This window comes from Salmo salar, chromosome 05 (genome assembly GCF_965601325.2).
Source record: "Salmo salar chromosome 05, fSalSal1, whole genome shotgun sequence".
NCBI lineage: Eukaryota > Metazoa > Chordata > Actinopteri > Salmoniformes > Salmonidae > Salmo > Salmo salar.
The window spans coordinates 35,106,259-35,119,968 of record NC_138295.1 but is presented as its reverse complement, the minus strand read 5'-3'; the positions used below and the strand labels follow the sequence as shown (position 1 = coordinate 35,119,968).

Genomic DNA, 13,710 nt, shown 5'->3' with positions numbered 1-13,710 from the left:
ATAGAATCATGTAATCCTTCCTTCACCCACAGGACTGCACACTCAGTTGACTACTTTAAAATGGTGGTAGCCCTCAATGGCAATGTCCATGCCAAAATGGGTTTTATCCATTTAGAGTCTTCCCAATTGGTTAGGAACGCCGCATTACTCAATGAAATTATTTAAAAAGGAAAATCAGAACAGTTATTTTCCAATAATAAACACAAATAAAATAGTAAAGAGTAAAGAGCTACTATGAGGAATTGTGGTGTGTGTGTGCGCATTACGCACTTCCCCCACAGAGATTAATCTGACTAAATCTCACCAAATCCCTCTCCTCACCCCTCCCATCCTCCTTTTGCTGTATCTGTCTGTGTCCTTTCAAAATTACAAAAGAGAAAAACTACATAGTCAACTGTCTTTTTGTTTTACACCAGTCACTGCAAACCAGCCAAACCCCTCCCTCTCTCAGTTACAGCCCTTCTGTTAGCTAACCTCACAGTGCCCTGATTCTGTCCCAAGCGATCCCCAGTCCTGGCTAACACCCTATATTGTTAAGGCCTCACTGAAACAATAGAGTAGGAAGTGGAGGGCGGAAGGATATAGCCGAATGCCGCAGCTTAAACCATAGAAAAGCCATTTGTCACACTTTCTGTCTGTGTATATGAAATTGTGTACACTGTAACTGTGCTACACTTCTTGTTATGCGTCAAAGTGTGATGCTGATGCCTTTGTGTCATATTCTGCTGTGTGTGTGTGTGTGCGTGTGTGTGTGTGTGTGTGTGTGTGTGTGTGTGTGTGTGTGTGTGTGTGTGTGTGTGTGTGTGTGTGTGTGTGTGTGTGTGTGTGTGTGTGTGTGGTGTGTGTGTGTGTGTGTGTGTGTGTGTGTGAGGGCCAAAGCTTGGGGGGTGCAGACTGCGGGAGGTCTTTAAAAAATGAATATTAAAAAAACGATAGACTAAAAAGATACAATGATATATAGCCTATTTTTTTGTGTGTATTTTATAGATTAGGTCTATACATAGATTTGAACACAAATGTTATAGGCTACAGACTAAAGAAAATTAGTATGCCTATAAACACATGCACTCAAATTGCATGTGTGATGTAATTTCTTTCCACTGGACACAATACGTAAACTATTATTTTACCGTAAAGGAAAACCAAACGGAAAGGGAGAGGGGGAGACGGCTTCGGAAGAGGGGGCATTCCTACAGCGCCTCTTTCACAACCGCAATCATTCAACCAGATTTGAATGCTCATAAAGACATACTGTAGGATAATAGTCCGCGTTTTTTTACTTGAATGTACTGTATATTTTTATATTCAATGTTAAACCGAGCATATCTTCCAAAGAAGTGGTCTGTATCGATTTCGTACATTTTTATTGGGTTAATCCATGTTGTTTTGATAAGCCTCGCCTGTGGATGATGATTTGACACTTCTATTACTTTTAATGTGAGGGGAGAGTAAATAGGACAATCCCATTATTTTTAAATGGGCGTCATTTTCAGAAATTCACAGAGTGGAGAGAAAAACCGAGTTTGAGAGAGAGGGACATCCGTTTGATAAGTGACAGTGAAGAAGGCGGACATTGTTATCCACGCAATAGGGCATGAGTCTGGATTCATTTTTTTTGAGTGACTTCAAAGCCTTATGGTTTGTTTGTTTTTCTGTGGGGAATTTCAAATGACGGCCTCTCATAGGTTCATAATCAAAAGGAATGAATGTTATGCCATGAACAAATCCTCCAAACAGAGGGAATACAACATTTACTCGGACAACGAACGCAGATGCTCTTCAGCACGTCTTTTCTGATAAAACGTGAAGATCTCAGTGAAAGAACATTGCCATATCTTTGTCCAAGGTTTTGCGATATAGAATTACGAGCCAGCTACAATAAAAACGAAATAACGGATTGAAGCAGCATGAAAACCTCACCCTGCCGACGGTAACCAAGGAAAAGAAAGGGGAAACCGGACAGACAGTAATGGACACTTGTTTCATAAAGGCCTCTAATCACAGATTATCATGTGAGATTTGAGAGTGATTGATTGACATTTGATAGAACAAATATTCCCATTGTTGCTTGGTTTTGTTATAGCAATAGCGACCTTGTTCAGGGCCTTTTATAGCTCATAGAAAAACGTCAATTTGATCATGTGAAGCATGTGCACTGTTCCCATTATCCATAGGCAAAGACAAGAATTACTATTGGCCTACATTTGCTTCAACGGTACATTTGCTTCAACGGTGGGAAAGAGACAGTTGATAGTCACAATTCAGGGCAGACTAAAAAGCTTTCTATACATGCCCCATTGCAGGGCATCCCAGGAATTGAAGGCTACAGTTCAGGAAAGGCATTTCTTTCTCAGGTTATTGTATTACAATCAGCTAAAACAATATGGGGAGTGACAGTGAGATTTACAACAGAGAGTTGTCAAAGATGTCTGACGAGGATTTACTCGCCTGCTCTAAAGAAGAGCTGGTGAGGCGACTGCGTAAAGAGGAGTCTGAAAAGATCTCTGCTCTTATCCAGCGTGGACGGCTGATAAAAGAAGTCAACAAACAATTACAAGGCCACCTGCTTGAGATCAGGGAGCTGAAAACCATCAACCAGCGTCTCCAGGAAGAAAACACAGAACTGCGCGACTTGTGCTGTTTTCTTGATGATGACCGACTAAAGGTGAATAAACTGGCCCGGGAATGGCAGCTGTTCGGTCACCACGCAGCCAAAGTGATGCGTGAGGATCTGGGCGGCTACTTGAAAAAACTGTCCGACCTAGAGCTCATGCAAGACGGATTAGTGAAGGAGAATCTGGACCTGAAAGAGCTCTGTCTGGTCCTGGAGGAGGAGTGTGTCAGCAGGAGTGACTCCAGTCCCGGTGGATCCACTGAGCTCAACCTGCCGTGCATGGTGTCCCGAGACCTGGGGGATGGAAGTTCAAGCACTGGGAGCGTCGGTAGTCCGGACCAGCTCCACCTGGTTTGCTCACCTGATGACTGAAGATGGAACAGAGCTGGATACTTTCACTGATTAGTGAAAAAGCACGATACAGTGAAATATGGGTCGAGGAAATATGTTGACATGGTAGGAATATAATTGTTAACAGCATTCATTGCTAGAACACAAACTTTGTTGGGATTCTTTTAAGAAGATAGCATATTACACTAAATACAGCAACATCTCCAGAATGGCAGCCAGTCAGGTGTGCCTTCACCACCTGCTGCTGTCTTAACGAAAACTTGAAAAAGAATCCTGAAGAGAAAATAAAAATGTTTTTTTTTTTTTCCTGGAAAGATGACAGCCCTACAGAGACATTAGACACTAAAGATCAAGCTTTTTTGGAATTATAATTTCTCAATTTGTATTTTTTTTCGACCAATCTTGTCGGAGGTTTTCCTCTTTTCAGTGATTGAGACTGTATATGGTTAACATTAGAAGGTGTTGTTGGAAGGAGGTTGAGATAGGATGTTATCTCATGCACTGGACTGTCCTGGCAGTGGACTACTTTTCACTGTATTGCACTGGACAAAGCTACCATGGATCCCTGTAGATTCATATCTCAATACAGATTTGAGCCATACTAGTACATGGATATCCAAAACCAGTGAAAAATTTGAAGGATGAGTTTTTTGTGAGAGACCTTTAAATAACGTTTAAATCATGTAGATTATGCATTCAGTCCCTCAGGTCAGGATTGGAGTGCTGTGTGTATGAAATCACAAACTAACAATGAAATTGTGTATTATCAGCGTTGTCTTGTCTGCCCTTCAGTTTCACACTGAAATTGCACGAGAGACAGTAATTTAGGCTGTACAATACAGTAAACATGGCACCGCTGGTTTGTGTCTTACACCTGCACCTATGAACTGAACTCACTCAGAACTGAACTGCCCAGGCAGTTCTCAACCAGCCACTTTTGTATCAAACTGGTAGGTCTAGACTGGAGTTTACAAGATGATGGATTTATAGATGCTGGCGACTAATAAACACTTTTTATTTCTTTATTATTGTTATTATTATAACTGCTTCACATTTTCTGTTTAAGTTGCCAGTAGTCAGGATCCGAATATAACTCATGTTTTGTGGTAATTCTGTAGAGCTACTCTCTCATTGTCTTCATTAACTTGACCTATCAGTATTACTTCATTAATGACACATTTCTGTTTTGTGCATATAGAACATGCTCCTGGATTGGATAAGATTTTTTTTTTTGGGGGGGGGGGGGGCTTTAATTGGTGGGCTGCTCGTAGTGCATTGAAGACATTTAAATACACTGGCTGAAACACTCAATCGTGTTGTGACCTTTGTGTGTGCAGGAAGACCATTTTACACGGTGTAACGTGAGTGATTGATCTTCGCAATCTGTTTGTTCCAGACTGCAGTTGATTGATGTTCCTGTCCATGTCATACAGCCTGACATTGATGTTGGACCTGTTTGCACAGCGAGGAGATCTGGAGTGGACAGTAACACTTTCATCAACTTAGCAAAACACAGAGAGCTCCTTTGACAGCGAGGAATACACATAGGCCCTCTCTTCTAACCCCGATATTTATATGCTCTCTGGGCCATGTGTGAGTGAGTGACTCACTTCATTTGCGAGAAGTACAGTAACAAGAGAACTCCTGTGTTGAGGAATCAGGGTCATGGTAAACAGATCACCATTTACTAGACTCTCATTATGATCTACTCCTCTACTTTCCTGGACTCCCTCTTACTGTAAACATGCTTTCCCATTCAAATCAAACCAAGATGTTTCATTGTGACCTCATTCTCTTCTTGCTCGTTATCTTTTATACTCGGCCCATCTGAAATGTTAATTTGTGTTCTTTTCATGTGCCAGTGATCCAGTTCTTTGCATTTTACAAGGACAACCAGAGAGGAATGGCCAGTTTTCCACTCCCTTTCCTCCCCAGCATCCATTACGCCCTTCTGTAAGGTTGCTAGGCAGCAACATCAATCAGGAAACAGGATCTATTCAAAATGGAACTACTAACTAATTGGTTTAACACTAATGAATATTCTTTAACCCTTTTGTACTATTTTAAAGCATAGAATTTGTTTGGACTTGACAATGTGATATTTGCGTCAGTATGTTATCAAACACACTTCACCACCAAATCAACATCCGTAACTGTCTTTATAGTCTTTTATTGTACAGCTTTGTAAGATCACATCAAAATGAAGGCACTGCCCACTAAACCCACAGTCAAAAGAGACACTACACACTCAATACATGTCTATATTTACTCCCATGGTCCTGCCTTAGTTGTCTTGAAAATGTTCCCAGAATAATGCGGTTTTGCATAAATTAAAATTTATATTGTATTAAACTACAATATGTATACATTTTTTTTATATAAAGATAAAATACATGAAAGATTACAACTTGGCATGCAGGTATGATCATCCTAAAACAAAACCAACCATGTTGTTACAGGTAATAAAGGCCAGTGTTCATACAGAACATGTAAGGCTTCAGTAAATTGATGTGGTTCCTACATTTCAAATGCAGAAATATCACCATTACCAAAGTGCACAAAGTTGATGCATTTTTGTTTGAACATTTGCACAATTCTACCTTTTGGGTTTTGAGCATAACACATAGTTAGTCAGATGTTAAATGCATCAGGGAAAACAAAACAAAAATAGATAAACAATACAATCCTTTAAATATGAGTCGTTTGCGTCACCATAATGCTTTGTGAGTGTCAGTGTGTTAGCTTTTGTATGTCACCCATGTCGTTGTCATAATCGTCGTCATCTTCATAACCGTCAGTGTTGTCACTCAGTCTTTCCCAACATGGAAGCCCGTTAAATCACAGTGTGAAGATGGTAGGGGAGTTTAGGGAGTGATCTGATTGGTCCCCACTGCTGCTGCTACGGCGATGTGCTATACTACAGGGCTGGGGGTTTCGAGACTGCTGGACCACATCCTGTTGAGAGGAAGATGGCAGAGCCTGGGATGAAATAGTGGAACTGGAGTCTTGAGATCCAGAGGGATAACTGAAGACCAGACTAGCCATGAAAGGAGTAAGAGATGGAGTAGATATAAGAATTGGGGTGTGAAGGGACTCAGATTCTGTGGGGACGGTAAAGGATGTCACAGGACGAGCAGGGATAATAATTTGGGGTTTGGGCTTCTTAATCTTTGATTGGCTCTTTACTGAGGACCGTGGTAGGTCCTCAGGCTCGATTTTAATTCCTAATGAGGGAAGCCCTGAGCTCGGGTCAGAATCCGAGTCAGAGTCCTGGATCTTGCAAATGGGACGGTGGGCCTCTATGACCAACTCTAGCTTTTCTTTCTCCTTCTGTAGTTGAGCAATCTCCTTCTGCAGATGGGACTTTTTAACTTCCAACTCGTCTGTCTCCTAAGAGAGGGAAAACGAAAGAGAAAAGGTCAATCTATTTTTTTTTCTTCAATTGGCACAAAAACACAGTAGTTAAAACATTAAATGTGAGTGTCTTATAAACGGGTGATATGATTTAAAACAAAAAAAATATGTTACTAAGCCTCTTCAAATTAAATTCAACTTACGCTTTGCAGCGTGTCTGTCAGCTCACGTCGGCGGTTACGACACTTGGCAGCTGCCTGTTTGTTCCTCTCCCTCCTAATTCTGCGTCTTGCCAACTCCTCTGGGGACAACTAAAGTGAGAGAAATACATTGGTACTTTTTTCATAGTCATCAAATAAGTTTGACAAAAATGTACTACAACTTGAAAGACATCTAGCTAAACTCAATTGAAGGGGACTGCACTAAATAGCAGATGACTAAAATGTGTTTAGTTGTGAAATACTACCACCTTGTGCATAAACTGAGTCGCTACATTCAAACTTTTACAATGGCATTTTGTAACATATGAGCCTTTTGTCACACCCTTTCTCCAATTTAATTTAACATTTTGTCCAGTTCTTTGTTTCTGTTCATCCAATTTTTTCCCGCCCCTGTGTTATGAGTCACTCAGACCCCCATTGTGACTCAGGTATGAGTCATATGACTTGCCGCGTTGAGTCACATGACAGCCCATTTCCCATCCCGTCAAGCTCAATCAACCACACATTCTGGAAGTGTAACTGATAGCCAAGGGGTATAAAAAGCATATACCCTCAAGGAAAACAAAAACGTACTACTACTAGTAGTTAAGCAATTAGATAATTACTTGATGTGTTGCCGTCTTACATTTCGTGAACCCGCACGTCAGATATATTTTGTCTCAAAATCAAAACATGCTGATAAAAGCTCTCATATTTTCTAGCACTTAGCCTATTAAGTCACTAATGTCAAATGAGTGGCGTATCTCAAACAATTATAAAGCAGGTCAGTTTGCATAGCTGTTCCCAAGTACATAGGCCTAGGTGTCAACCAAAACAGATATGGTCAACCTCTGCATCATCTGGAATTTCCAAATTTTCACCCCAGAAAAATCTAGCCCATTCAAAAGAGAGCTCTCAAGAATATTTGTTTATGTAATTTTGTTTTCATCCTATCAGACAGAATGGGTGTGGGGTAATGTCTCACTGCCATGTCAGGAGTATAAGTCAGTCACAGACACTACAGGATATTACTCACTACTGACGACGACTCAGCCATCCGTCTCTACACCTCTGTGAAGTCTCTAGTTGCCATTTTCCATGCCCCTCTCAGTCCCAACGAAGCGCTGGAATTCTAAGCCTCTATCTGTATCCAGTGTAGCACTATTAATAAGACAACTACACGGAAAAGGGTCTACTAGTGCAGAGCGATTAACCGAAATGGCCATTTTTTTTAAGGAACTAATCGGTTCAATTATTTGAATTCCATTTTGTTCGTTTTTTTTTCTGTGAGCTGGATGTGCGGCTTCTGTAGAGATAAATCAGGTGAAGCATGAACTGTCCGATGTATTAGGGAGGTGTAGTTTCCACCAGTCCAATATTCTACAGTTTAGCTCAGAAAATGTTGTAATTATTAACTACTTTGACCATAATCCATTATGCTCCTGCTTAAACTAGTCTGGTCTGAGCAGAGCAGACATGGAGACAGAAGAGAGAATGTGCGATCGAGAGGGCTAGAAAGCAGTTGCTTCGCGAGCTTGAAAATACATGATCTAAGTCAGGGCCCGAGTTTGGGAAACCCTGATCTAAGTGATTGATAGTTGGTATTCAGCAGTCAAAGTATGCCTTATTTATTTTGAAGAACTATTAAAATAGTGATTTTGTCAGACAGCATAGGCAGCAAAGCTCTACAGAGATGAGATGACTCGGAATGAAATAATTAAGTCTTCAAATAAAACAAATATTTTAAAGTAAAGTTAGGTGAATAAATTATGATTAATAAGTGATAAGTCACAACCATCATGGGACTTTTATTAACTGGTTTATTCAGTGTTAAAGCATTCAGCCCACACAATTTTTTTATAAATCGAACTGACTTCAAAAAGCACTAATCACTCAGCACTAGGGCCTACTAAACTATACCTCTTCAAAGACAACCACCTCTTCGAAATGCATGTTGTGATAAGTGACCTTACGATTCATCTGCATTTTGGTCAAATATCCACCGACATTCTGGCACAATGCCTACCTACCTTTTGAAATAAGAGTTTTACACTCTTCTGGCTAAAGACGAAACATATTCTTACATGTTCATCGTTCCTGCGTCTGGTCGTGCTTCCGGAACTTGCCGCGGCCCTTATGACCCCTGGTCTGTAAAGGTATGGTTGAGAAGGTGAGGGGTTGAAGGACCTCATTCCTGCTGCAGGTGGGTAAGGAGGACGTGGAGGCCGCGAGGGGCCAGCTGGACCGATGAAGGAGGGCTCGACCAACCACTGGAGATCTTGGTTGGAAGTGATGTCGTTGAGACTGGGAACAAACTGACTGCCTCCTGCCACAGTGAACTTCTGAAGAGAGCGAGAGCAAAAGAGAGACCGAGATTAGCATAAAGAGATTATGGACAAGCAGAAGGATTTAAAAAACAAAACTATTATTTTGAACCAGATATTTGACATGGACATACGCATGTATCAGGACATAAAGGCAACAATTTCGATAGACGGAATTAATGGTTAAATACATCCATCACGTGTATAAATTCAACATAAGCCCACAATCAGACTTACACCATGGCTATAATACAATTATTAGCCTACTACATTTCTTATGGCATTATTATTCCATTACTACTCTATTATTAATATATTCTGCAATTAATACTATTAAGCAATATAATTATGGGGGGGGGGGGGGAGACTTTAAACAAAAATGATAATGTATTACTCTTATTAAAGTTCATCAACATAGCCCATGTGTGCCGCCTACCTGATGTTGTTGAGTGGTTGAGGTGCTGGTGTCCTGGGATACAGCGCTCGATCCGGTGTGTGGGGAACCAGAGTCGCTGTTGGGGTACGTAGAGCTGCCTCCGCGGCCCATGTCCCCAAAGTTCCGGTACATCTTTGATTGTAAACTGCAATCCCGATGAGTGTAAAGTAATCCAGAGGAGTTTTATGAAGAGCAAGCGGTGAGGTGAATGAAGTGTTCGAGCAGTTTCACGTTCACTATTCAAACGTTGGGGAAACCCTCCTTATTGCGGGAAGTTGGTAGGATCCGAAAATATGAATCCTGAAAGGGGAAAAGGAAACTGTAATGAAAAGCTTGTTCTTGTGTATGACCAAATTCTCTCAAATAAATTTAAATTACTCCTTACTTACATTGATCATTCCAGTTGGACTGAAAAATATAGAGTGATCGTAGAATTATACACGCCCAAACCAATACTATAGTTTTCCACGCCCCTCCCAAATTACTGGAAATGGTGTTGTCTGGTTTTCGGCGTGTAACTGACCACGTGCGAATTACGTATTTGGCCATATATGGTGAGTTTCCTCCAGCAAGTGTTCCCGGGAATCCTCATTATCAGTTTTGTTTGTTTAAATCAAATCAAAATTGTATTGGTCACATACACATATATAGCAGATGTTATTGCGGGTGTTGCTTAAGACTTGTGTTCCTAGCTCCAACAGTGCAGTAGTATCTAACAATTCACACAAATCTAAAAGTAAGAGAATGGAATTAAGAAATATATAAATATTAGCATGAGCAATGTCGGAGTGGCATTGGCTAAAATACAGTAGAAGCTGTTTTTCAGTCTCGGTCCCAGCTTTCACGCACCTGTACTGACCTCACCTTCAGGACTATAGAGGGGTGAACAGGCCGTGGCTCGGTTGGTTGATGTCCTTCATGATATTTTTGGCCTTCCTGTGGCATCGGGTGCTTTATGTGTCCCCCGGTGATGAGTTGGGCAGACCGCGCCACCCCCTGGAGAGCCCTGCGGTTGCGGGCGGTGCAGTTGCCGTACTATGGACAGGACGCTCTAAATTGTGCATCTGTAAAGGTTTGTGAGGGTCTTTGGGGCCAATACGAATTTCTTCAGCTCCTGAACCTACAAAACTATGGGGCAAACCAGGTGGGGTTGGCTTAGATTTGTGACAATATGTAAACTATATATTTCGTCTCCAATGTTTATTGAAAACATAAAGACGTTTGCACAATGACCACTTGTCTCAAATACATCGTTAGTTGTTGGTTAGCTAGTTAGCGAATTTTAGCCATATTAGTAGACATTAAATCAGTCAAAACAAATCAAGAACAAGCTTAAACTAGTTTAAATGACTCACGTACGATTCCCCACATGGCAGTTGCTTGTCATTGTTGGTAGCTATCTGGCCATCCAGAATCACAACAACTCACGGACATCTGCCCCACTGAAGCGTTTGTATCGTTTTGGTGATGTTGTCAGCTAACCCATAACAGAAGCGGAAGGCACGCTCTCTTTGAAATCTACAAGTTTCTGCCCCATACTTTGCATCCACTTTCTTTTTCTTGACCACATAAATCTAGGGAACGCTGCCTGAAGGAGGTCAGTCAGCGGAATGACACTTTGGCTGCGGTTAGACAGGCGTTTTCACTAATTGTTTTTTTGACCAATCAGATCAGCTCTGGAAAAGCTGTGATGTGATTGGTCAAAATGCCAATTAATGGCAAAAATATCAGAATTTGGTTTGCCTGTGTGAACGCTGAATGTGAATTATTTCTCCATCTGTTTCAACTGTCTTTGGCAGTGTCAGTAGCTGGCGGTTTTCTATGTAGCCTACTGCCAAAAGCTTCCAGAAAAATACTTAAATCCTAAATGTGCAGCGACTGCCTCCGTTTCACTAGTAGTGGCGATATCACTGAACCGCTGCAGTCCCTGCTCTCCCTTATTGCTCTATAGGGGACGAGTTCCCGCCATGGTTGACTCATGTTTTGTGAATAACTAGCGAGTATAATCGAAGCCAATACATAGCTTACTGTGGGATTCAGTTGCAATTTATACCAGCTTGTCTCTTAGGATATAGAATAAGGCTAAAACTTAGCCGCATGCATTATGATAAATTGATATGTATTGAAGATACAGTGAATCATGACTGTTTTATCATCCTCTTTATCATTTGAGCCATTTTGCTCTTACTTTTGTTTTTGGCACTCACCAACATCACAATGCGTGAAAGTGAAAAACATTTTATTTTTATTTAACCTTTGTTTACCTAGGCAAGTCAGTTAAGAACAAATTCTTATTTACAATGACGGCCTAGCAACAGTGGGTTAACTGCCTTGTTCAGGAGCAGAACGACAGATTTCTAAAGCATCGCATTTTTGTCTTATGCATCACAATGACCTAATACTACTTTCACTTCCTTCTTTTCAGGTGTACTTTGCCTGTATTATTTATTTTTGTGGGGAGACACGTGCACTTCTCTCTCTGTGGCATACTATATGAAGGACACCTCATCAGAGTGTTGAATGAGAATATAGGGGAAGTTGAAGATGACTTTATGCTTCTGGAATGCCGTGATGACACACCGTTTCTGTTTCTATATGACATGCCACAACATGCTGGCTGGCCGGCCGGGGCTTTTTTTTCACACCAATTGACTCAGACATGCATCATTGATGCATCACAGACGTAGACTACATATACATGCAGAGGTAGCTACAGTGGTACACATCGTACAACCATGCACATTACACACCCAGATGCATTTTCAAAATCTTCATGTTTTTTTCGTATGCCACATCACACCTACTCATCCAATCCCCCATAACACACACACACACACACACACACACACGCAATCTCCTACTATACACACTAACATCTAATATGGATGAGTAATTTCCCTGTCTTTTTGGTGTATCTTTGATAAATAATGTTTTGTTGATATGCTGTTCATTTGACTATGTATCAGATTACAAGTAATAACTTTTACAATTACCAAGTGTATTTAATTAGTCATTATGAGTCACTGTTTCTTTTCTTTTCTTTTCTTTTGTTACATTTCTTAGGTGACGCATAAGCATAGAAGCAGAAAATAGCCAACTAATTGAAGCAAGCAGTGTCAAACTGAAGTTATGTTCCTCTGTTCAACAGTTTTGACTTTTGGCACAAGCTGCCTACAATTCTTGATAAATGTGTAGTTTGAGTGCATTCTTTGAGCATAAATTGTTTCTGTATCCAAACTCTAGATGACAATCCACCTCTTCAAGGAGATAAGGTTCTGCTAGTACCATAGACACTCAGGAGGTAGCTGATTCTGCTTGATCTTGGCCATAGTTATATAAATATATATATATATATGCTACCAGGGCTGCCCAATCCTCTTTCTCGAGATCTACAGTCCTGTGGGTTTTCAGTCCAACCCTAATTTAACACACCTGATTCTACTAAATAGTTGCTCAAAAAGACCTTAACTAGCTGAATCAGATACGCTAAATTAGGGTTCGACTGAAAACCTACAGGACAGCAGATCTCCAGGAAGAGGGTTGGGCAGCCCTGTGCTATACATAGCCTATTCAGATCTTTTTTTTTTCACTAATTGGTCCAATCAGATCAGCTCTGAAAAAGATCTTGATTTAAAATGACCTGATGTGATAGGTCAAAGTACCAATTACTTAGTGGAAAAAAGATCAGAATTGAGTTGCCTGTGTAAACGCAGTCTACGTGGCTCTGTATAGCATATACACACGTCATACACACTAAAATACAGTAGAATAGAATACAGTATATACATATGAAATGAGTAAAGCAGTATGTAAACATTATTCAAGAGACTAGTGTTCCATTATTATAGTGACCAGTCAATGCCACCCCGACATTGCTCAACCTAATTCCATTATTTTACTTTTAGATTTGTGTGTATTGTTGTGAATTGTTAGATATTACTGCACTGTTGGAGCAAGGAACACAAGCATTTCACTACACCCGCAATAACATCTGCTAAATATGTGTATGTAACCAATAAAATTTGATTTGATTTAGAATACATATGTATTCATGTCATAATATTCTAAATGTTTGACATGGTAAAGACTACACAGCAATGCTTTTTACTCTAGCCAAGGTTGAAGGAGCTGATGAATATCAACGTTTCCCGATTCACCACGACAGATATCCCGGAAAACCAATCAGTGCACAGGCTGAATCTTTATTGGTCGTCACAAGTTACCACAGCCACAAAGTCATTATGGCGAAACCCCGCCAATTTCTACATTTGATCTTCTTACAACTGACCTTAACCACACTGCTAACTTTATGCCTAACCTTAAATTAAGACAAAAAAAGCAAATTTTTGTTTCCATTACTTTTTAAGAAATATATCAAATCAAATCAAAATCAAATCAAATTTATTTTTATATAGCCCTTCGTACATCAGC

General features: G+C 40.4%; 1 protein-coding gene and 1 pseudogene across 1 annotated transcript; one reads left to right on the top strand and one right to left on the bottom strand.

The window, feature by feature from the left end:
- Positions 1-1,150: 1,150 nt before the first annotated feature.
- LOC106604713 (coiled-coil domain-containing protein 85B pseudogene) lies at positions 1,151-3,990 on the top strand (annotated as a pseudogene).
- A 1,129-nt stretch (positions 3,991-5,119) lies between these two features.
- LOC106604712 (fos-related antigen 1) lies at positions 5,120-10,881 on the bottom strand. The gene is made up of 6 exons (XM_082975175.1): positions 10,639-10,881; positions 10,144-10,407; positions 9,280-9,579; positions 8,604-8,861; positions 6,523-6,630; positions 5,120-6,355 (listed from the first exon to the last, which is right to left on the bottom strand). Exons 3-6 carry the CDS (start codon positions 9,409-9,411, stop codon positions 5,804-5,806), a joined length of 1,050 nt encoding a protein of 349 aa, XP_082831301.1. The 5' UTR covers positions 9,412-9,579; positions 10,144-10,407; positions 10,639-10,881; the 3' UTR covers positions 5,120-5,803.
- Between the last annotated feature and the right edge of the window lie 2,829 nt (positions 10,882-13,710).